At 41.7% G+C, this 24,214-nt stretch overlaps 1 protein-coding gene across 3 annotated transcripts in view; it reads left to right on the top strand.

Moving 5' to 3' along the window:
- The window catches only part of MYOM1 (myomesin 1), a 156,380-nt gene extending 133,886 nt beyond the window's left edge, over positions 1-22,494 (top strand). For all 3 annotated transcript variants that reach the window (XM_045457955.1, XM_045457956.1, XM_045457954.1), the window contains 13 exons: positions 164-300; positions 2,436-2,580; positions 3,308-3,367; positions 3,663-3,730; positions 7,484-7,597; positions 8,292-8,379; positions 9,526-9,564; positions 9,655-9,760; positions 13,006-13,169; positions 15,383-15,419; positions 15,667-15,689; positions 18,219-18,274; positions 21,672-22,494. In XM_045457955.1, coding sequence (XP_045313911.1) covers positions 164-300; positions 2,436-2,580; positions 3,308-3,367; positions 3,663-3,730; positions 7,484-7,597; positions 8,292-8,379; positions 9,526-9,564; positions 9,655-9,760; positions 13,006-13,169; positions 15,383-15,419; positions 15,667-15,689; positions 18,219-18,274; positions 21,672-21,965 — 1,331 coding nt within the window. In that variant the 3' untranslated portion in view covers positions 21,966-22,494. The remainder of the gene's footprint in view (positions 1-163; positions 301-2,435; positions 2,581-3,307; positions 3,368-3,662; positions 3,731-7,483; positions 7,598-8,291; positions 8,380-9,525; positions 9,565-9,654; positions 9,761-13,005; positions 13,170-15,382; positions 15,420-15,666; positions 15,690-18,218; positions 18,275-21,671) is intronic.
- Positions 22,495-24,214: the final 1,720 nt, after the last annotated feature.

Below are 24,214 nucleotides of genomic sequence, written 5' to 3' on the forward strand. Positions count from 1 at the left end.
GCTGAATATCGCTCTTTCTCTACAACTTTCTTACTGCCTCCAGGCTTTGCCAGAAGCAAGGTGCTATATTGTCATTTCTGTTGAGTGTTTTTTTCACTGAAAAATCTGTATCAATACAATTGGTTACCAATAAAATTGCTATTTTTATTTTTATTGTGCATAGTTGTTCCAGTTAAGTCAGAGTTGGCAGTTGAAATTTTGGAGAAAGGCCAGGTTCGGTTCTGGATGCAGGCTGAGAAGCTATCTGCCAACACCAAGGTCACCTACATATTTAACGACAAGGAGATTTTTGAAGGGCCGGTATGTTTTACGCTTTTTAGATTCTAAACTTATCACTGTAGAATGTACTGAGGAAGCCCTATTAAGATGCGGGTAAGTTGTCATGAAAACCACTGAGCACGGAGTGGTGGGGTTTAAGTCATTTCATATGTAAAAAAAAAAAAAAAAGGAGAGGAAAATATAGATTGACTATATCATATTATCCAAACTGGGACACTTTTGAGAATGAAAGAGGGTCCCAGTAATAATTTTTCCAGGACAACAATCGAACCAAAACTGTCCCAGGCAAACCAAGAAGTATTGTTACCCGTGCAAATGGAGCTGCTCTCCTGAGAAGTCAGAGGAGCAAGAACACTTGACTAAACTCACATACTCCCATCAGAAACCCCAACAGGAACTTGGTTCTTCACGGGGGAAGAAATGGCGTCTATTATTCTGATGGCTCAGAAAAAATTACAGTAAAAATATCTTTCATTGGTCTTCTGGTTAAAATGCAATACATTTTTATTGTAAGAAAAAGTTTAAAGACTCAGAAGAATCACAAATTCTTACAGTTTTGTAATACACATATCGGTTTATACTTCTTGGTCTGATTCTACACTTCTGTGTGTGTATGTCTATTGATATCTTATTTACATAGGTAGTTGTGTATATCTACTCTTTGCTTTGCTTTCAACACATAGTTTCCATAGACAGAGTTACAACATCTGCACTTTATTTGTCCTCCCTAGATATCAGTAGAGCCAGGATCAGGCCAGCACTGAGTGGTACTGAAGAATTTGGGTTTAGGAGCTCTGGCTCTTACCTGTGCTATCACAGGTATGAATGAGAGACTCACAAGATGGGAGAGAAGTGTGACTTGTGGCCAACATTAACAACCTGTTCTCCTTTCATCAAGATATGTTTTTAAAACATTTCAGAATTCGTTAGTGAAGGGGAGAATGAATCACATAAATAGCAAAAGAATATGTAATGTATTTCTTTTCAACTCATTTACCAACTGTGTGTAGAGCCCGAATAGGTCACGCAGAGTCCACTGTGGCCCATCTTCTCCCTGTTTTCAGAATATTCTCATTGACTGTGTGCTCATCACCTGACCAATGGAGTGGAAGGAAAAGCAGCGTTGGCATCACCCTCTGACCACTCATGCACACGTGCACATAGACACACTCCCCTTCATGTGTTCGCACACGCTTTCATGTTGTTGCCCACATACACATACGTACCCTGAACTTGGAGACCTGCCCATTGCCATCGAAATTAGTTCTTATACTATTTCATTGGGTGGAAATTACGGTCTTAGGCTAAGTTCCTTAGAAGGACAGTCTGAAATAAGTTTCTCTTCCAACTGATTTATGGGAGAGTACTCTCAGGAGTGGGGATTAGGGAAACAAGCTAAGGTAGATGACAGCTAAGCAAGAATGTGGTCTCAGTTGGAGACTGGCTTCCTTCAGGGGAAGCTCTAGGGCATGAATTGCAGCACAGAGTTGATCCCAGACATGAGCCTTCATTCTGTGACAAGTTATAGGAGAACTTTATTAATTCCAATCCATTATAGAACTTGTGCTTGTATGCCAGAGCTAAGATTTATCTTTACATTGAAAAGAAGTTGCCTAAGCAGTATGATAAAATAAGCACAGTTCAGTAGGGCAATTTCAGTTTATTAAGAACAAATGGACTTCAAATGCTTTGGAAGCATTTTTATTCACATGTTAATTCAGCAGATATTTATTAATTGCCTGCTATATACCATGCATGTACAAGATGCTAGGGATATAATCATGAATGAGCCAAAACACATCTGCATGCTGCCTATTTTTTGCATTGTTCTGCTAATTGAAGCCAATGTAATCTGGAAGGTAAAATGGGAATCTAAAAACACGTTTTTGACAAAATTTGTGACTTGGGATGATAAAACTTTATTTGTATTTAAAAAATTAAATTTCAGAGATTTTAGTAATCATTTCTGGTCAAGGTCATCTATTCTATGTAATGTTTTCCTTTTCCTGGGCACAAGATTTTGAAAGCTTGCATCTAAAAAAAGTGTGAGCAAGAAATTGTGTTAACATTATGATTCTTTGGAGTTTGTGTTTATTCTATCAGGCATCCTCATCATATCTAGCTCACTGATTTCTGTTTTCCTTTTCACACTGAAGAAATATAAGATGCATGTTGACCGAAACACTGGCATAATTGAAATGTTCATGGAAAAGCTACAGGATGAGGATGAGGGCACATACACTTTCCAGCTTCAAGACGGAAAAGCAGTTGGCCATTCTACTCTTGTTCTCATTGGAGATGGTACGAATTCTGTGAAACATCAGCTGAAAGATTTCCCTGCTCCCTTCAATGCAAACACCCATGGCACAAAAGTAGTCGCGTGGAAGGCAGTAGGAATTGCTTCTTGTATTTCAAAGTTGGAATCCAATTTTCAGTTAATACTTTCCATAGTACTTCATTTCATAGACACCAGATTTATCCTTAGCCCACAAGGAAGACTGCAGTTCAGTCATCTCATATATAAACAAGTATTTATTACTAAAATTCTCCAGTGAAGGAGACTGCAACACAGCCAAGTCTGTATATGTATCTCAGAAACGATGCTCCTACCTTATATTGTGTACTTACTTTAAATTACTTAACTTAAGAAGAAAAATATGCAAAAGTAGTGTATGCCAAATCAATTAGTCATAGTTTAGAACTAGATTATATGTCAGCTGCCATAAGCCACTGTAGAAACCACCAAGATGTAAAATGTGGCATTTAGCAAGTGTGGCATTTGGGAAGGTTGGCCAGATCTCTACATTTGCAACTTCTGATACTGCTTCACTATTTCCTAGCGCAATGACCTTAAACAATTTACTTAACCTTTCTAAGCCTACTTCTTCATCATGAAGACTTACAACAAATAGGGGGTCATGATGTATGAGTGTTATAATAATGAGTACAAATCACTTAGCACGGTGACTGGCATATACATTTATACCACTCAACTCAGTTTCATACTTCTTTATTTTTCAATCTTTAGTTTATAAAAAGCTCCAGAAAGAAGCTGAATTCCAGCGGCAAGAATGGATCAGGAAACAAGGTAAAAATGGGCAGTGAGTAAAAAGAATAACTTCAATTTCTTGAACAAAATATTCCAAGATTATTTCCATAACAAGTTAAAATGCATTATTTTTGCTTATGTCACTAATGCCCTGGTAAATAAAAAATAATTGAAAATATTTATTATTAAATATGTATCCATTTAAATATTTGAAAATTAATCTTGAATTTTAAAATATCACTTCACACATGTATTGCTTTAGAATTTAAGAATGAGCTTTGATTTTGCATTTGTGGTTAATAGGGTGATTACTGATGTCATTAAAATTTTATAGGTCCTCATTTTGCTGAGTATTTGAGCTGGGAAGTGACTGGTGAATGTAATGTACTATTGAAATGCAAGGTAAGAAGTAGATAAGTTTTTAATATTTGATATAAGGGAAATAAAGATAAAATAGAATGTGAGAAAAGGAAGATCAATTTTTCATCTCCTCCATTTGAACCAAAATGCTAAGTGACACATTCTTACTGCTGAATGTTACTGCAATCATTGGTTGGTAAGAAGCATAAAGTAAAATGAAACATAAAATAAGATAAAACAACATAAAAATATGGGAAGACAAGATGATGGCTCCTATTCATTACACCTTAGCTAATAAGGACTGGCTCTTCTTTTCTTTTTTTAAGACTTTGTGGGTTTTTTTTTAAAGCTTTTTAATGTTTATTTTATTTTTGAGAGAGAGAGAGAGGCAGAGATAGAGTGTAAGTAGGGGAGGGGCAGAGAGAGAGGGAGACACAGAATCTGAAGCAGCCTCCAGGCTCTGAGCTGTCAGCATAGAGCCCGACGCAGGGCTCAAACTCACGAGCCATGAATCATGACCTGAGCTGAGGTGGGTTGCTTAGCTGACTGAGCCACCCAGGCGCCCCAAGACTTTACATTTTTTAGAACAATTTTAGGTTCACAGCAAAATTGTAGGGAAGATACAGATATTTCCCATATACCCCGCCCTGTCCGCACAAATGTACAGCCTCCACCTACATTACATCCCCCACCAGAGGTGCACATTTGCTACAATTGATGATCCTACACTGACACATGATAATCACCCAAAGTCCACAGTTGACATTAGGGTTCACTCTTGACATTATATATGCTATGGGTTTGGACAAATATGTAATGACTTGTATCCACCATTATAGCATCATTCAGAGTTTTTTCACTGCCCTAAAAAGCAAAAAGCCTCTGTGCTCTGCCTATTCATTCTTCCCTCCCCACTCCCAACTCTTTAAAAATTATTAATCTCAGAAGAGTCTCACATGGTCTTTGTTTCAGGCCAAATGTGCATTCTAACTAGTAGATCTATTCCACGATCATTCTAGATACACTGTCCTTCCCTGGAAATTTAGCGATTTGGTATCTATATTCTGTGACTGGTGCAACAATTCCTTTGAGTATTGGCTAGCTCAGAGGCTGGTTCTGGAACCAGCATGCTGCCAGGAGGGGAGAGGTTTGATGAAGAGTGTACAGCTCTCATTAGGCCTTGGGAAAGATTTAGGGGAAAAAAGGCCATATCACACCCTTAATCATTTTATACCTTAGCACATGGTGTGTTCAGCCGAGTGAGTCACCAAAATGTTTTGGACAGGGAACTGCTGGATGAGGTCGGAGTGTAAAGGTCATGACAGCAAACAGTGGCTCCAAGTAGAAGCATGGATCTGGCATTTGGCACTAGCAAAGCCAGAACCCAAGCGCCCCCGTCTCTTCTAAGTCTGATGAAAGTTACAGAAACATCAGTCTTCCAGAAAGGTGTCTGAAAATTAAATTCTAGGCTTTAGTCTCAATGGAAATGGCAAAGCTTCCTAAAAACAGTTTCTCAGGCAGCAGCCAAAACCCTCTCTCTCCTCCTGTCCACTGCCATACAGCCCCTGGCTCACTTTCTCCTCCACAACTGCCCACCCCACAAACCACCCTTTCCCAGGGGCCCACACATCTATCCTGCTTCTGTCTGTACTACCCACCTGTTGTACTAGCCTTTTGGGATGTGAGCTCCGGTGTCCTGTTCTGACGGCTTTCCTCAGGAGAATCAGCCCCTTGCCCAGATTCTGAACAACCATGGAAGCCTAAAAATAGAATCTAGATATTCATACATTATGTACTTATGCTGTTCCAGTGTCTGTTCCTTATGCTGTTTCAGCTTCTCCGACAAAATCCTTTCTCTAGTCCCAGCTTAGTCATCTTTTCTGTAAGACCTTTTCCTTCTCTGTGCAGGTAGAATGAACCTTCCTCTGTCTTCCCATAGCTCTTTGTTTCATTATTAGAGCAGTTTAGGGGCATTTAGCAATTTATATATTCATTATAGTTAATGGAGTATGTGTAACTAAACATTCAGACTCATGAGACTATCATGGACCCCATTTGGAACTAGTCTACTCAAAAGAATATAGGACAAGAACCCCAGCATGCCTGCAAGGCAGAGCTGGGCACTCCTCTCCTGCAGGAATCCACACCACCATTTTCTTCATCTGTTTGTTATGTAGTTTGTTATATAGTTATATTTCCTCTTTGGGGAATTGTGTGTGCATTTCTTCAGTCGTTCAGTGGAGTCTTAAGGATTGTTCTCTTGATTTGTATGAAGTCTTTTTTTTTTTAACGTTTATTTATTTTTGAGACAGAGAGAGTCAGAGCATGAACAGGGGAGGGGCAGAGAGAGAGGGAGACACAGAATCTGAAACAGGCTCCAGGCTCTGAGCTGTCAGCACAGAGCCCGACGCGGGGCTCGAACCCACGGACCGTGAAATCATGACCTGAGCCGAAGTCAGACGCTTAACCGACCAAGCCACCCAGGCGCCCCTGAAGTCTTTACTTTTGACACAATATTAATTACACAAGAAATACAAGAATATAGTCTTCTTTGTAGAAAATTCAAACATTGTAGATAAAGGCCAAGATCCCTTTAACTGTACGAGTTTGAAACTTATGATGTTATGATGTATGGATATAGGATTTAAATGAGTTTCCTCAAAATTGCTAAGCAATTAATTTACTAAACCATACTTGATGGTTTTTAACGAAACTTACTGTGAGAATCAATTCACAATGTATACATATATCAAATCAATATGCTATATACCTTAAACTTACACATTGTATGTCAATTGTATCTCAACAAAACTAAAAACATTTTAATTAAAAAATGTTTTCACAAACATACTTCCCTTCCACACTTCTTTGCAAAGCTTCAGTCATCCTTTTAAAAATATTTAGATATACATTGGGGCTTACTCATTCTGTTCTTTTGATAAAGCCATTTGTTTTTGTGACACAGGCTATATTTTAATGTGATGGGATGTGTCTTCTATGGTTTTCAGATATTTATTATTTATTTAAGTATACATGTTAATATGTACATATCTATTCTTTCCTGTCCACCAGACAATCTTAAGGTCAATTTTCACTGCTAGAAATAGGTGCTATTGATTTAGGTTTATTCATTTGTATCCATTTTATTCTAAACTCTTTACCAATTAAAATTGCTTTCAATTGATCCCTTCGGATATCTATGCCTTCTGGAGTGCCTGGGTGGCTCAGTCAGTTAAGTGTTTGACTTTGGCTCAGGACATGGTCTCAAGGCTCATGGGCTCGAGCCCCATGTCAGGCTCTGTTTTGACAGTTCAGAGTCTGGAGCCTGCTTCAGATTCTATGTCTCCCCCTCTCTTTGCCCCTCCCCTGCTCATGCTCGCTTGCTCTCTCTCTTTCTCTCTCTCAAAAATAATTAAACATTAAAAATTTTTGAAAAAAAAGAAATCTATGTCTTCTAATTTCATGCATTTCTTCTATCCAATGCTACATTAGAAACTAGTTTTGTGGGGCGCCTGGGTGGCGCAGTCGGTTAAGCGTCCAACTTCAGCCAGGTCACAATCTCGCGGTCCGTGAGTTCGAGCCCCACGTCCGGCTCTGGGCTGATGGCTCAGAGCCTGGAGCCTGTTTCCGATTCTGTGTCTCCCTCTCTCTCTGCCCCTCCCCCGTTCATGCTCTGTCTCTCTCTGTCCCAAAAATAAATAAACGTTGAAAAAAAAATTAAAAAAAAAAAGAAACTAGTTTTGTAAGAGCAGCATTCCCTTACTTCAAGAAGTATAATTATGGCTTTTCTTCCAGGTGGCAAATATTAAGAAGGAGACTCATATTGTGTGGTACAAAGATGAAAGAGAGATATCAGTGGATGAAAAGCATGACTTTAAGGATGGCATATGTACACTGCTTATAACAGAGGTAGGTGACTATAAATGTGAAATGTAATTTATTAGTTCTGTACCCTACATTCTTCTAAAAAAGAGATAAGATTCTGTATTCCTTGACTCCAGGCATTTGTAGTACCTTACTTCTAGTTGCTCCAAAGATCCCTGCCCTGACATCACCCCAAAAATAAACAAACCGTAGGAACACAAAAACTCTCACTTTGTGATAATGCATGGATTTGTCAGATATCCAACCAATATTGGCTAGACACCACAACTCTGGCCTCTCTAAGCTACTTCTTTTCATAGATGGGTGAGGGGCAAGGCAATTAAGTAGATTCTTCTTGGTTTGCTCTTAAGCCTCATGATAACTTGTTCCCTCAAAGTATAGAGACATCAGACGTAGTATTCATGTAAGTGTAGGGTTTTACCTCCTTTTTTGTCTAAAAGGCCATATCTTTCAAATATATGTGATCATTAGTTTTTAATATGAAGGAAAAGTAAAGAATAAGGACTTGATAGCCTTAGAGGGTGAAAAATCAGGACTGCTAGCTGGTGAAATGATGATGGACACGTTCGTCTGTGAACTCCTCATTGCTCACATAGCCAGATGCTTGTTTAATGTGTGATTTGATGGCAGTTCTATAAACCAGAGGACCTTAAGAGTGCAAACACGGTACTCTGAGGCTGCTGGAAGCTGCAGTGTGGTGTATCCATCCCCCCCTTAGTTTTCCAAGAAAGATGCTGGGATTTATGAAGTTATCCTGAAAGACGACAGAGGAAAAGATAAGAGCAGACTGAAGCTTGTGGATGAAGGTCAGTCCACCAACTGGGGGGGTCCATTTTGTGTGTTCTGTGTACAGGTTACCAGACTGGTGAGTAAGGCTGAGTGACAACTGAAGTCCTGCTGTGTTTGTCCACAGGTTTTGTTTTAATTGAAACTCCAGCAGAGTGAACGACTGTTTTATTCAAAAATACTGCACGTTTAGTCTTCATGGATATCAAAAGTGTACTTTAGGCGTTCAGAGAATTTGTAGTCCATAGTCCCCTAGGGTTCCATTTTCAATATAAAGCATCATTTTTGTTTCAACCGTATAAAAAATGTTCCAGGATCAAGAACTACTGTGAGGGGCGCCTGGCTGGCTCAGTTGGAGGAGCATATGACTCTTACTCTCAGGGTTGTGAGTTCAAGCCCCACATTGGGTTTACTTTTTAAAAAGATGTTCACTTAAAAAAAAAAATTCTATGAAAACCATGTCGCCAAATAGTCCATTCTTAAAAGGTGGCAAGAAAGACTTATATGTGAACTGTGAAACCTCTCAGGTATTAGCAGAGCAAGAAAGAAATTTCCATTTTTGAGAGACTTCTAAGAACAAATATATCATGATAACAAAGACCTACCTGTGACCACCAAACTTCCAAGTGCATTCTTGGACAAGGTCTTTAACAGTATTACTAACAAACAGTGTGAGTCTGACTTCGATTTCACCTTCCTGCTCCTCGTGGAGGCAAGATTAAATGTGCTTGTTGACAAAAAGCATTATAAGGCTGAGAAATATCAGGGACCCTGGATGGTTAATTCATTATGAGTTGATGGCACAGATGAGAAAACTTCCTCTTAGGTAAACTAAGACTTCTTGGGATTTAAGAAGAAGAGAATCCTAAAGCCAAGAACCTTTCTGGAAATCTCACGGTGGCTTTCTCTAGAATGTATATATAGTTACAAAGAATTAGAGGGGGGAAAATATCAAAATAAGAGCAGGGACCTTTTAAAAGTTGATACAAATTAAAGTATTATTCCCTCAAAGAGTACTTATTCTCATTTGGTCAGCAAATTCACCTTATGGCCAACACCCTTCACCAGGCAGGATAATGTTGACAACACATGCTACTAACAATTTGAGATTTGACCTTGGTGAGCATTTTTATGCTAAAGTTCTGTCTGTGACTCTCTATCCACAGCCTTTAAAGAACTAATGACTGAAGTATGTAAGGCAATAGGTAAGTTAAAATGGTCTCCCTCTGACAATGCTTCATTATGCTCCTGGTTAGGCTTACAGCTGTATGAAATATGCTGTTTTCCTCTTTCAGCTTTGTCTGCTACAGACCTGAAAATCCAGAGCACAGCCGAGGGCATACGGCTGTACTCTTTTGTTACTTACTATCTGGATGATCTGAAAGTTAACTGGTCCCACAAGTAAGTAAGTGGGAACTTAACTGCCCTGTAGAAACTCTTTCTCCATGTATGTGTGTGTGGGTGCACATGCGCATGGCAGGGGGGCAGGAGGAGGGCAACAGCAACCCTCTGTTCCTCTCATGTAAGGAGCCTTCTTACTTCTCAGGTCTGACGTTGATGTGTGTAGGATACAAGCACCCCCACAATTCCCTTAGGACAAGGTTAGCACTTTCCCTCAACACATACATGGAGAGGCCAGTGATGGCTAAAATCACCTGTCTTTGTGATTTGGGAACTATCATAATCCATACACGTCTCTATAATGCAACCTCCACCTCCAGACGGTAGACCTTGGGCTACCTCTGCTTTGCCGGGCATCCAGATCCAGATTCTGATTCTTCCCTCTCTACCTGCAGCTAACCCCTGCTATGGTCTAGAACAAAACTGAAGCAGCATGCACCAAGAGGCACCAAATTTCCTGTTATTTGAATGAATAGCCATTCGCCACAGAAACCTGACCCAGTGGAGTGCCTGAGTTTGTTGTTAGCGTTAATAGCAGTCGGCATAGTTGTGCATTAAGTTGTTTCTCATCCACCCCTGGAAGGCTTTGGGGATTTGCAATTACTTTCAGAATGTGTGTTTGAGCTAGACTGAGCCTGCATATCTGTTCTAATCCCAGGGTCCTCTGTGCTGTTATAGGTGAACTCAAGTTCACCTCTGGGATTCTAAGAGCTGAAGTAGGTTTCTAAGTCAAACCAGTTCCCCATTATACTTTTGGCCGTGACCTCAACCTCTGCCCGTCCTTGAAATTTCCTGAGCTGAAAGAGAACTGCAGCCTAGCATAGACATCTGATGGGGTACAGTCCCCTTCAGTCCACTCTTTGGATGCAGACCTCCTTAGCAGCCCCACTGGGCAGTAGGTCACTGTGGCAGCCCTGGGAAGGGGTGCACAACAGTGTTTATCTTCCCTACAGTGGGTGTTTATAACATGCTGGCCACTGCTCCACGCCCTTTGCATGTATGAATTCAGTTAATATTCACAACTCTAGGAAGCAAGTAATTCTCACTTGGTGATGAGGAAGCTCAGGCTCAGGGAGGTGATTTGCCTGAGGTCACACGACTAAGTGGTAGATGGAGAACTGAGCCCAGACAGCCTGGCTCCAGAGCCCCTCATCCTGGCACTACTCTGTGTTTGTGTTGCTCTAAAAGTCTAGATTGAACATTTAACCAGAGCTAGGTCCCACAAAATAGTCATTTGTGTTTTCTTTAAAAATGACTTTATTGTGATATAGAACACAGTTTTTATTCGTATTCTTATTCATTTCCTGAGTTCTTAAAAAAACAGAGCGGGGAGGGGGACGTGGGGGTGGGAAGAGAAGGAGTAAAATTCCAATTTGAACGCCTGGGGTTTCATTCCTTTGTTCTATTTCTTTCAGAACATTTTAGGAAAGTAATTATAAGTTAAAATAGATCAAATTCTAGGAAATTCCTCTGTGACAGCTAGGACATCCTAATATATCAGTCTGAAGAATAAGAGAAGATAAATTAACTGAATCATCAATCAAAAGTCTTTACATCATCTTTAAAAGAATTACTTGTTCACAAAAATGAGAGCATTCAGTTTTGAGGAAACTGCTGTTAGACTAGCAAGGCATAAACCTCTGACTCCATTCAGTCTAGTCAGCTGAATGACTGTTTTATGTACCCGGGTACCTATGAAAGATTCAGGAATCAAGGACTCATTGTCTTCACTGTCTTTATGTAAATATGCGGCATAACAGGAAAAAAAAACCTTGAAATGGGCTTTAGTCTTGACTTGGCTCCTATCTTCCTTTGATTCTTAGGCCAGTCACTTAATTTTCTGAAATGTCAGGTTTCTCTCATATGAAATAGCAAAAATAATACCTGTTTTATCTCATAATACTGATGGACCCAATGAGAGAATGAAAAAAGTTATGGCACTTTGTAAACTGTGAAGGGCTTTACAAATGTAAGGTATTATGCATGTTGGTCAGAGATTAGAGATTTCAAACAGATTTATTATAGCAAACCAGAGGACTATCTATCTTTCTAACTGTCTAAGACATATATATTGCTCAGACTCAAGTCTGTGGGTGCAGAGGGGCTCCATTACTGTTCATTTTATGGCAGTTTAACTTTTAATAGCTTTTAAAGAATGTAGTGTATAAGAAAAATGCTGTGAATGTTTATTTGAAAGCTGAAAATTTTTAGTCGTGATTTTTGTTTTTCTGTTTTTAAAGTTCATTTTGTTTATTACAACTACAAACATAATACATTGCTTCTTTTAGAAAATACACATAATATCATATTACATATTAGAAAGAGTTTATAATATGATATCCTCTCTAGTTTTCCTAGCCATAGGGTAAACTTTTTGGTGTACTTCCAGTCTTTTCTCTATGCATAATTGTTGCTATCATTAAGTAGTTTTGTGCCTTTTTTTCTTATTTCCTCTTGTGTTTACAAACTCTTCGTAAAGTTTTTTTTAGCATCATTGAGAGTATATCTACCTCTACCTCTCTCTTACCTCATTTATAACAGTAACATGTCTGGGCCATCAGATCACAAAGCAAAGGGTTCTATTTGCTTTCATTCTCTTGTAAAGAATGCAATATATGTGTCTGCTCATGACCTGCTACAGAATTTAGAGAAACTCACGTTCAGGGACAGAGAAAGTGCCTCATTCATTTTGGCAGAGATTCTGCTTTTCATTTACTCTAGGCCTTCCTACCAAGTACATATTTACATATGTTTTAAATAGCTTTGTAACCACGTACATGTCAATAGATTTCAGCCACAGATGAACCTCCTTAAGTCTGCTTTTAATTATTTTGTAAAATCTGATTTATAGCCGTAGACCATCTGCGTGAAATATGCTGTAATATAACATGGAGTTTGGCCTTTCCACTTTAAAGATTCTCTTAGCCCTACAAATAAACCCAAGCAAACCCAAAACAAAGATCATTAATACCACTGAGAAGTATTGGTGTTGCAATTGGCTAGGGCCCCACACTGCTGTTGGGAGTTAAATGTACAGACTGTCAGACCCCCTACCCTCACCCCCGCCCTGGGCCTTTGAATCCAAGTTCTGTGATGCAGGGCCCATAATTTTTCTGAAGCAGAACATATGTGGATCCCATGTTGTTTGAAAGCCTGTAAAACTCTATGGTGAGATCTTCAAGAAAGAGTAAAAATGAGCTCTGGATGAAAGCAAACAATAACAATGTTTTCTTTGATATGAACAGCGGGACTGCTATTAAGTACACAGACAGAGTTAAGAGTGGGGTCACCGGGGAGCAGATCTGGCTGCAAATCAATGAGCCCACTCCGAATGACAAAGGGAAGTATGTGATGGAGCTCTTTGATGGCAAAACTGGACACCAAAAGACAGTGGATCTTTCTGGACAAGGTAAATGGATATTTTGCAGGTTAGAAATTCCTGAGGAGGAGAGGGCTTTTAAAAAAGAGTGAAGGGTGACAAGAAGCCATTACATTTGACTATTGAAAGATGATCGGGGATTTTAATCAAGTAGTTTAAATTTAGCGTGGTGGTAGAAGAAAGAATTCAGTGGGTCTTGGAGGATCAGTGAAAAGTATACAGTGGAGACAATAAACATGGAGAGAAAGAACTACCTTTTCAAGGTGCTTACAAAGAAGGGCAGGTTGATTTACAATCACTTGAGCAAGGACGATCACTGAAAAAGAAATGTGTTATGGTGATTGAAATTTGAGCATGTTTAATAGAGTTTAAGAAATCAGTTGAGATGGAAGGATTGAAGGTGGGAGTGGAGGGGAATAACCAATATATCAGTGTTCTGAAGAATGGAAGGCTTGAGATCTAGGGCTGAGGCGGAGGTGTTGACTTTGGGAAGAGCAAAGGATCCCTTTTCTTCAGAAACCAGAGGAGGGTAAATGTGAATTGGCAAAGATCAATATTAAGGAGAAGAGAAGAAAGTTGGAAAAGTTGCGTCCTTATGGCCTCAGATTTCTTGGTCATCTGCTGAGAGAATGGGGGCATCTGGAGAGAAGAGGAAAGAGGAGCAGGAAGTAGTGAGAAACATGGACAAACACAGACCAGAAGTAACACGCAACTATCAACCACAAGTTAAATGGTTAAAAGAGGTGGAAGAGGAAAGCGAGTGTGTGTTCCTCACGCACCTGTGGCTCTTGATCTGTCAGCCCCAAGGCCTTGAAAGCCACAGGGTCAGGATATTGTACCCTCAGGCTTTTAATGTGTAGCTTACTTATCACCATCCTTGCCTCCAGCTCCTGTTTCTATCATCCTCCTTCAAGCACTTGGGACTCTGCCTTGGGGTGTTCCTTCCACTGCTCCTGTCTAGCTTCTACCTAATATTTCTCAAGGAGACTATGGACTGACTTTTTCTTCCACTTCTTCATGTACTCAAATGCAATCTAAATATCCCAGAACTCTTAGTGTTTTGAATCCTCAGAGAGTAGATTCACAATTCAGAGCACAGCCTTTTCAGTCCTGCCTTGAGTTATTTTGTGCTGACTCCCCTTATCTTTACCCCCCATCTCCCACTCATTTGGACTGGAAAGATTCAAATGGGAGTGGTTGCCTCCGCCTCCCCCTCCCCCCCCCCCCCCCCCCCCCCCACTGTGCCTGAGTCACACACTGCAGTGACGGGATCTCTCGCATTTTGAAACACAACAGAAAATGGGAAACAGGAAGGGGGTGGATTTAAAAACAAAAACCAGAACCTAAAAAACTTTTTCTTTTACTCTCCGGCTCACCAAAGCATATTGGTTCAGCGATGCCCATGTCTCAGTGTAGTGTGGACAAAAGGAAGGGCACTGAACGCTTAGCTAGGGGTAGCCTAACTGGCCTACCTCCCCAGACTTGAAGCCTGACTTTGTGCTTATTCTTCCCATCCATAAAAGCAGGGGGATGGACTGGTATTATGTAAATACTTTCTAGACATAAAATATCATGATTCTCAGACCAAAGAGGAGCTTAAAGAAGAGATGAGAGAGACTTCAAAATAAAGCTGCCTTTTTACCTGAAGCATTCCAAGCGGCTTGCTCTGCAGGCTCAGGGGGGAGAAGAGATTTTAGAACAGTGTAGCTCTCATTTCCTCATCTGCTGTCTTTTATCTCGGCTCCTGGCCAGCTCAGAAGCATTGCTTCGGGCCCACGCTGGCACAGACTGTGAGTGTCATAGTTCCTGTGCCCTTTCACACAGATAGACGGGCCAGACTATGCAACATGGAAACACTTAACTGTCCAGCTAGGAAGCTGTGACGTACATGGGGGATGATTTAATAACAGAAAAGCCTTTTTGATGTTCAGGATGTTTAACCACCTTTATTACCATTTTATCTTTGGCAGAGTGAATCTTTGCCTTTCTGTTTGAAAGGATGGTCTTGCAGCCGAATTGGGAGCTTCTAAAATCCACTACTTCATCTTTTCTCCCTAGAAAGTATTTGCTTCCCCTGTGAAGTCCATCAAGTTGCAGAGTAAAGGAGGCATAGCCTTATTCAAAGTCAGCTTAGTCATGTCCGGACTGATCACACCGACCTCAGGCTGTGAATTTTAATCCACTCCTGTTGTGTCCTCAGTTCTGGGTGAGAACATTCTAACTTCTCTTTTTTTCTCTTAAAGCATATGATGAAGCCTTTGCTGAATTCCAGAGATTAAAGTAAGTCCCTTGCCATTTGCGTGCACTGATTTCTCTGGAACATGGTGTGCTCAGGTATTCCCCCACCTGAGGGTTAGAGAGGGTCTTTTATTTTGGCAAATGCCTAAAAGCAGCACTTCCCACTGCCTTGTTGAGCAGCAAGATGTCTCCCAGGCAATGAAGTGCAGTCCAGGTTTCGCCACTTTGAAGTAACACTAAAACAAAATTCTTCTTTGTTTTCATGTTTGTTCCTGTCTCTCAACCACAGACAAGCTGCCATTGCAGAGAAAAGTAAGTAAAACCCCCTTCCCATTTATTCCTGGCATAGTTTCAAAACATAACTTTCATTTGTTTATTGTGACTGCAGATGGAGAAGAATGAATTTTTTCTCCTTTCTTTTTTCTTTTTAACCTTCTACATGTGTTTTCATTTAGTCTCTTGAGTAAGAATGTCTGTGAAAGGAAGGTCTCAGGTTACATTTTAAGACTGTCACTCAGCTCTTGAGCTAACCACCCAGGTGTCCTGAGAAATCTCTGGGCACAAATTATGCAAGTTGTTAACCACTTGCAGCAGGCACAATGTGTCAGAAAAATTTATATATATTAAAGAACAGAAGAAATAAGAAACTTTGTGGGGTGCCTGGATGGCTCAGTCAGTTGAGTGCCTGACTCTTGACTTCGGATTATCTCACAGTCTGTGGGATCGAGGCCCACGTCAGGCTGTGTGCTGATAGCATGGAGCCTGCTTGGGATTCTCTCTTTCCCTCTCTCTCTGCCTCTCCCATGCTCATGCTCTCTCTTTCAAGATAAATAAATAAACTTAAAAAAATTTTTAATAAAAAAAAAGAATTTTTGTACATTTGGCATCAGGTAAATCACTATCACTGATTTACTCCTGCATTTTCCTAAGAACCTTTGTAGGATAAAAGCTGCCAAATAAGGCCTTCTTGAATACTTCACGGTCTGAGTGAACAAATGCCAAACTGTCAAGTCTGTGTACCCAGAAATGTGCTCACTACTAACTTCTGTCAGCTGTTTGCCTCACACATGGAGATTTCTGGAACGCCCAATCTTTTAGGATTTCAGGGGTCATAGACTAAATATCGTAATCATGCAGGTTCTCTCGATGAGTGTGTGAAGCAACAATTTGAAAATGGTTGAAGGTTAAAATTGTAGAGTCAGTCCTGAGCTGGAATGGAATGGAACCATAGGGGAGTGAGAAATGAGGTCATCTGCCAGCCTTTTAGTGGCTCCAGGTCATTCAGGATGGAACTTTTCACCTTTGACTTGCACTGCTTCCCGCCTCCTTCCTGCTCCTTCCCTCTTCCTGCCCTTGTGCTGGGTTTGTGTGGCTGCTGCTAGTGGTGAATGGGGCAGGCACCGGGGCCCACTGTGGGCCAGAGGGGAGCGCTCCTTGTTGGTACCCAGTGTGCCCCTCCTGCTCCTGTACACACGCACAAGCAAATCCAGTGTCCACAGTTGGTGGCTACTCCCCATTCTCAAACTCTGGTGGGCAAGGAGCCTGACCCTCCTTCCAGTTCACGAACTCTTTCTGAAATTTCTGTATCAAAGCAGTTTAGAGCTGGAAGAGACTTTAGTGCTTTTCTAGCCCCGTGTGTTTAATCTTTTATATGTTGGGGGATGCTTCATTCAAACACCATCTTTCATGCAGATCCAGTATCTGTGTGAAAGATATTTTACCAAAATAGGTAAAAGCTGAGTTAGCTTCATTGGAGTTGGGATGGGGTCTGAGCTCCCTGACTCAGTGCCCCTCCTCAGAGGGCCCCCAGAGGAATCCCACGGATTCTGTGGAGCAGAGCTGGGTAACATCATGTCCACAGCTGTAATGCAACCCTTCCTCCACGCCACAGATTAGGAGACTGGGGTCCACACAGGTGCCCTGCCTGATATCACACATTGGGTGTGGCAGGAGCCAAATGACGAGTTGAACTTACAAGTGGTGCAAGGTGCAATGGAATCAACAGGAGAAAGCAGTGAAGATTCAAGACTCATTCAAAGCTTTAGTCTTCTGACTTCGGGATCTAGAGTCACACGTTAATTAAAGTAGGCCTAAAATTGAGAGTGTGATGGCTACTGCTTTAGTGGCAAACAGTGTCCCTTTGAGCAGATTATACAAATGTTCTTCTCTGGGGCTGGGCCAGTCACACCTAGAACACAGGGCTTAGTGGGGGCAGGGGGGCAAGAGGTCAGCTCTGGATTTCAGCACCCTTCCCACACCTCGCCCCCTCAGCTGGGGCCCTTGCACTCATGGCCATAGATCATAGCCCTACATATCAAGAACTAGTAGGAGACAAGAAAGAAAAGCTCTCTAGAAAAGTCCACAAAGAAAGCCCACAATCTGCATAAACCTCCAGATCTCATGGCTTATAGCCTCCAATTATGCAACTTTTTTTTTTTTTAATCATAGGGAAGCCCATAAAGGAGGCCAAGCAGAGTTGGAGGCTGTCCATAGAGATCTGCTCTGCCTCCTCGAGCTGAGCCCCACTGAGCTGCAGAAGGGCCAGGGCTGAAAATAGCTGTGAAAATTATAGAGCAGGTCTTGATGCCACAAAGCCATCCATCTTAAGCTGATAATTTAGGCACAGATAGAGGCACCCACGCACACAAAGTATCTGTATGAGGAAGGGTAACATCCACAATCACTGGATCATTTTCTTATTTTACATATTAAAAACAGGTATAAAGGAATTATAAGGAGAAGGAGGCTAAATTGGAAAGTTAGTTCCCTGGGGTGGTTTTGTGAATGGGATCACTGACGCTCATCATTTCAGTGATTAACCAGAAATGCCTATGCTTGCAGATCGTGCCCGAGTGCTGGGTGGTCTCCCCGATGTGGTCACCATCCAGGAAGGCAAGGTAAGCATGCACCACTCCTGTCCTCACGTCTTCCACACTAGCAATGGGTTCCAGTGGCCCAGACTTTGTTCTAAGCAAGTCCCCACCACTGCTTCTTAGGGTTCATTTCAGAATAGCCAGATTCAAAGCACAAACCAAGTCTGTTTTTTAGGCCAAGGATCAGGATACAAGTTCGCCTTACACAGGCCCATGTGGACCACAGAGTCTATTTCCAGAGGTGCCCTTTCATACCATGAGAAGCAAAAAATGTTCGATCACAACTATATGACAAACATAAATGAAGAAAGATGTGAACGTTAATACCTAGTGGAAAATAGGCTGTTCTGTTAAATACTTCGCCTCTGAAGGGAAACATGCTGCTCCGCAAATTTCTGTTGGCTCTATTTCGATTGAAAGCTGATTTCTTTCCATTTAACTTTAAACTGGTATTTCCTGGCTCTGTAATCATCTCTCTGAAAAGCAATGAACATAATTTCTAACTTGGAGTCATTCTCTTCATCCCTATGTTTCATGAGACAAATTTCAGGGGTGCCTGAGTGGCTCTGTCGGTTAAGCTTCTGACTTCAGCTCTGGTCATGATCTCACAGTCTGTGGGTTTGAGCCCCACGTCGGGCTCTTTACAGATAGCGCAGAGCCTGGAGCCTCCTTTGGATTCTGTGTCTCCCTCTCTCCCTGCTCCTCCCCCGCTCACACTCTGTCTTTCTCTCTCAAAAATAAAATAAACATTTAAAAAAAGACTAATTTAATAAGCCAGCCATAGGGGAGGGGTACCTGTAGTGGCACAAAACCTTTTCCCACCTCAGAAGGACACTGAAGACATTCAGTAGGTAGACTAGGGATAAAACAAGGCATGTAGAAAGGCTTTAGTGAGAGGCAGGTTTCATCCAGCTAAATTTCTTTGCGGGTAGAATATGTGACCACAGCCGACTTTAAGCTCAACCACTGCAGGGTTGCAGGTTTTCATGTTCCTCATCTAATGGGGTTCAAAATATTCAGCTCACTAGGTTGTAGTGAGAATTAAGAGATAGAATGTATATGAAAGCACTTTGTGATCTATAATGGCAATAAATCTAAAGTATGGATAGTAGTTTTCCATGCCACCTAAGGTATTTGAGAGTTTGGTTTGGTTTTGTTAAAAGTTTTAACCCTCGGGGCGCCTGGGTGGCGCAGTCGGTTAAGCGTCCGACTTCAGCCAGGTCACGATCTCGCGGTCCGTGAGTTCGAGCCCCACGTCGGGCTCTGGGCTGATGGCTCAGAGCCTGGAGCCTGTTTCTGATTCTGTGTCTCCCTCTCTCTCTCTGCCCCTCCCCTGTTCATGCTCTGACTCTCTCTGTCCCAAAAATAAATAAAAATGTTAAAAAAAAAAAAAAAAAAGTTTTAACCCTCAAGGCGTGCCTGGCTGGCTCGGTCAGTAGACATGCAGTTCTTGATCTCAGAGTCATCAGTTTAAGTCCCACATCGGGCATGGAGCCTACTTAAAAAAAAAAAAAAAAAAGTTTTAACCCCTAAGTAATCACAGTTTCCAAAATCATGTACCTGATCCACTTGGGTAAGTTTAATGGCAATAGCTTGACTATTTTTCTTGTTGAAATGTGTTTGTAGAATAATTCAGTAAGAAATGCTAATTAACCATGGAAAGGAAACTGATTTCTTAATCTCCTGTTTTTAAACAATACTCTTATAGAAGAGATAATAAGTGATCATATAAGACTCTTTAGAGAAGAATATCCTTTTCCCTGTATGTTGTGAGCCCTAGTTCTTTTTCTTATAGTTTCTGGATTTCAGTAAGAAAAAAAAATGCAAGAATGGAATTTAAAATGTGAAGTAATTTCAGAGAAACGCAAATTACAACCACAATGAAATATCCTAACACACCTATCAGAACCGCTAAAATAAAAACAGTGACAACAACAAACACCGATAAGGATGCAGAGATACAGATCACTCATACATTGCTGGTGGAAATGTAAACCAAGATTGTACAGCCACTCAGGAAAACAGTTAGACAATTTCTCAAAAAAGGAAAACATGGATTTACCATATGAGCTAGTAGTTGTACTCCTCAGCATATATCATAAAGAAATTAAAATTAAGCTCAAATAAAAACCTGTATACAGATGTTCAGTAGCCACTTTAGTCATAATAGCCCCAAACTGGAAACAGCCCAGATGACCTTTATAGCCACACACACACACACACGCACACGCACACACACCATGGCACACTATTGACCCATAAAAAGGGACAAACTACTGATATCTGCAGTAACTTGGATGAATCTGCAAGGAGTTGTGCCAGGTAGAAAAGGCAATCTCAAATGGCTACATACTATACGATGCTATTTATATAGCGCTTTGGAAAATTCCGTGTTGGAAATGGAAAACAGATTGGTGGTTGCCAGGAGTTGGAAGTGAGGTTGGGAGGTTGGGGACAGGGGAGTGGGTGTGGGTATAAAGGGCAACATGAGAGATCCTTGTGGTGATGGAAATGTTCTCTGTCTTGACTGAGGGACTAGATACATGGACCTAGACAAGTGACAGAATTGAATAGAACCACACACACACACACAAACACCAATGAGTGCAAGCCAAACTGGGGAAACCTGAATAAGAACAATGGATTCCATCACTGTCAATGTACTGGTTGTGTTCTTATACTATCGTTTTGTAAAATGTTACTGTTGGGGGAAACTGGGTAAGGGCACATGGGATCTCTCTATTATTTTTTACAACTGTTTATGAATCTACAATTACTCTTAAACTTTCAACAGAAAACTATGGTAAAGTAAAACTGCAGGCCTAAGCACTGATCTTTTAAAATAAGAGTGTTTCAGCACAGATCGTAGTATAATAAGATATCAGGAAATAGGAATACATTTTGGTAGAGCACCTTTGCAACTGCAACAGACTGGGTGGAGTTTTGGGGGAGAAATAAAATGAGGAAGGTGGAACCTGAAAATCAGTCCCATTATCTGAAACAGCTGTTAGGATTCTGCTGCCGGGCTCTGTAAGGCAGACAGAATGCAAAGTGAGCCCGTGGTAATTACGGCAATGAGATTTCTCTACCGAGACAGCGTCCAGATGCCACATGAGAACAAAACGCATATCTAGGTGTTTACGAAAGCAAGAGTGCCTGTGGGACCTGGAAGCAAACTCCTTCGTGTGGTTCTGATGATAAGCACTCCCAAAGCCAGAAGGCCGAGGCCCTACAGAAACCTACTCAGGACTGAAGTCAAATTGTAATCCACGCAGGTGCATATGCCACGTAACTCCACCCATCATTCCATGGGTTTTATATTTATCCTCCTTTGGGTCCTGCCGGACCACCAGAAGGATACTTGAAATTGGATTATCGTACCAAATATATTTCCTTCACTCTGATAAAACCTGTTTTGCAGGCGCTTAATCTCACCTGCATCGTGTGGGGTGACCCGACTCCAGAGGTGTCCTGGCTGAAGAACGAGAAGCCTCTGGTCACAGACGACCACTGCAGCGTCAAGTTTGAGGCTGGCAAGACAGCCTACTTCACCATCAGTGGGGTGAGCACCGCCGACTCCGGCAAATACGGGCTGGTTGTGAAGAACAAGTATGGCTCGGAGATAAGCGACTTCACTATCAGTGTGTTCATCCCAGAGGAGGAGGCAAGGAAGGCCACTGAGCAGCCCCAGAAAGGCAACAAGAAGTCCAAGTGACGGGAGACCGCTGAGAGTTTGCGCAGGGGCAGCTGCACTGAGCTGCCTCGAGTTACTTGTGTGCAAATGGCTTGAGTTAAGCATAAAGAAGTCTTCATGCTTTCTACTCCCTATTTTTGTGCTGCTTGGGGGAAAATTGTGAAATCTTTTACTCCTGTAAAAAAGCATCAACTAACAACATTTTAATAGTTTTTCTTTATCTGCAAATTCTGTGTTAAGAAAATATCATTGGTAGCACAAACATTAGGAAATGGTTTTAAGGAAAAGGCCAGAATAAAAGTCAGAGGGACGTTGAACTATGGTCAGAGAGCAGACGAATGTGTTGTGGAGCAGAGTTTGGACTTGGCTAGACTTTCCCCGGTGAATTCTCATGGGTTGCAATCATACTTCAGCATTTTTGTCAAGACAGGGATGAATTGTTAAGCCAACCAGTATGTTTTGTGTGTTGTTACGATAGTGACGTGCATTTCTATTGGCGGTCTTGTGATTTGGAGCCTCCTTGGTATTAATAAACAGTCCTCACACCTCTCCTCTTCCCCATCAGTGTTTCTCTTATTCTTCCTGTTCGGCTGCTCAGTTTAGTGGTCTCTGGTGCATTCTTCTCATTGCTTCTTATAGCGCATCTTCTGATGTAAATTCCTCTTGGTTAAAGTGGTACTTTCATGGAGCACCTGGGTGGCTCGGTTGGTTGGGCGGCCAACTTCGGCTCAGGTCATGATCTCACATCTCGTGGGTTCTAGCCCCACTTCGGGCTCTGTGCTGACAGCTCAGAGCCTGGAGCCTGCTTTGGATTCTGTGTCTCCCTTTCTCTGTGCCTCCCCCACTAGCGCTGTGTATGTGTCTCTCTCTCAAAGATAAATAAATGTTAAAAAAACATTTTTTTAAATAAAGTGGTACCTTCACAGACTTGTCAGAGTCATCCAAGGTCAATTGAAGATCCAGGGTGTAAAATTGAGCTGTCACTGTACATCTGGTGGCTTACTGTACAATCAAGTCTATTCCATTGTTAAGATACCCAGAGTAATTGCATGTAATGTGTCAATTAAGGATAATAAGATGGTGTGGGAGTCTAGTGCCAGAATTGGCAAATAAGGGTGCACAGCTAAGAAAAGAAGAACCCTGATTCTGAGTTCAGAGAACTGCCAGCTTTGGAGCCTGCCCCTCTTTGCAGGGCTTGCTGGCAGACAGCATTATGCTTTAGGAAATTTGATTCTTCCTCCATCACTACCCCACAACCACCTCTACCACACACATTCACACGCACACTCATGCTCACTCACCACTAGAGGAAAACAGTAATGGTAAAAGGAGGTTTCCCCTCTCCATCCTCCTGCCAAAGGTCAGGGATGGGACAACTGACCCTCTTATAAGTTTGGAGGTACACATACACATCTTCTCCTTTGCAACGTTCAGGACCGGAAACCCCTCATCTGACTGTTGCTGATTCCCACGTGCAGCCAAGTGCCCCCTGCTGCTGCTGTGACATTGAACGCCAGTCAGCGGAGAGACGCTGTGCTCTCACTAACAGGCATGGCAAGTTGATGAGCTTCCCAAGGGTCAAAGCCAAGGGCAGCTGACCTTGTGTAGTCTGAAGCTTTCCCCCCTTCAGCAAGAGGGCTGTCTCTGGACAAGAAGACCTAAGGAAAGTGGACACCAGCAGGGAAGCCAAAGAGAGGAGAAAGGAGTAAAGCAGGGGCAGTTCTGCATGCAAGGGAGCTGTGCAGGTGAGAGACCCCCAAGACTCTCCTCCACACCTCAGATGCCCCCCTTATGAGAACCAGCAGCAAAGTCGCCAGTGTTAGGGGAAGGGAAGGAGGAGGGAGGTGTGCGTGTGAGCAGAACCTGCCACCCCCAGTCCCAGTTCCAGTCCACTGGAGCCCAGACCAGGGAGAAAACAAGAAGGTCGTTGAATCCCAACAGTGTGTCCTGAGTTCTGAAACTGTGTGAAAACTTGGGAAATCAAAGTGTGCGTCACCAAGATCCCTGCCATCCAGTTCTGAGGGACTTGATGGAGCAAGGTGGCACGTACGGGGAGAAGTGGCTTTCATATTCATAGCTCTATAAGCTGAGACTTCTCAACAAGATGGTCGTAAGAATTATTTCAGCCATTGTAACGACAAAGCTAAATCAACTACATTATGGTTTGATGGTTTATGTAAAAAGCCACTGTTTCTACAAGGGAAAATAGAACAAAAGTGTAGATCTATCAATTTAATGATGCCGAAATCTTTCTAACTCATGAGAATTCA

This window comes from Leopardus geoffroyi, chromosome D3, assembly GCF_018350155.1.
Source record: "Leopardus geoffroyi isolate Oge1 chromosome D3, O.geoffroyi_Oge1_pat1.0, whole genome shotgun sequence".
Classification (NCBI taxonomy): domain Eukaryota; kingdom Metazoa; phylum Chordata; class Mammalia; order Carnivora; family Felidae; genus Leopardus; species Leopardus geoffroyi.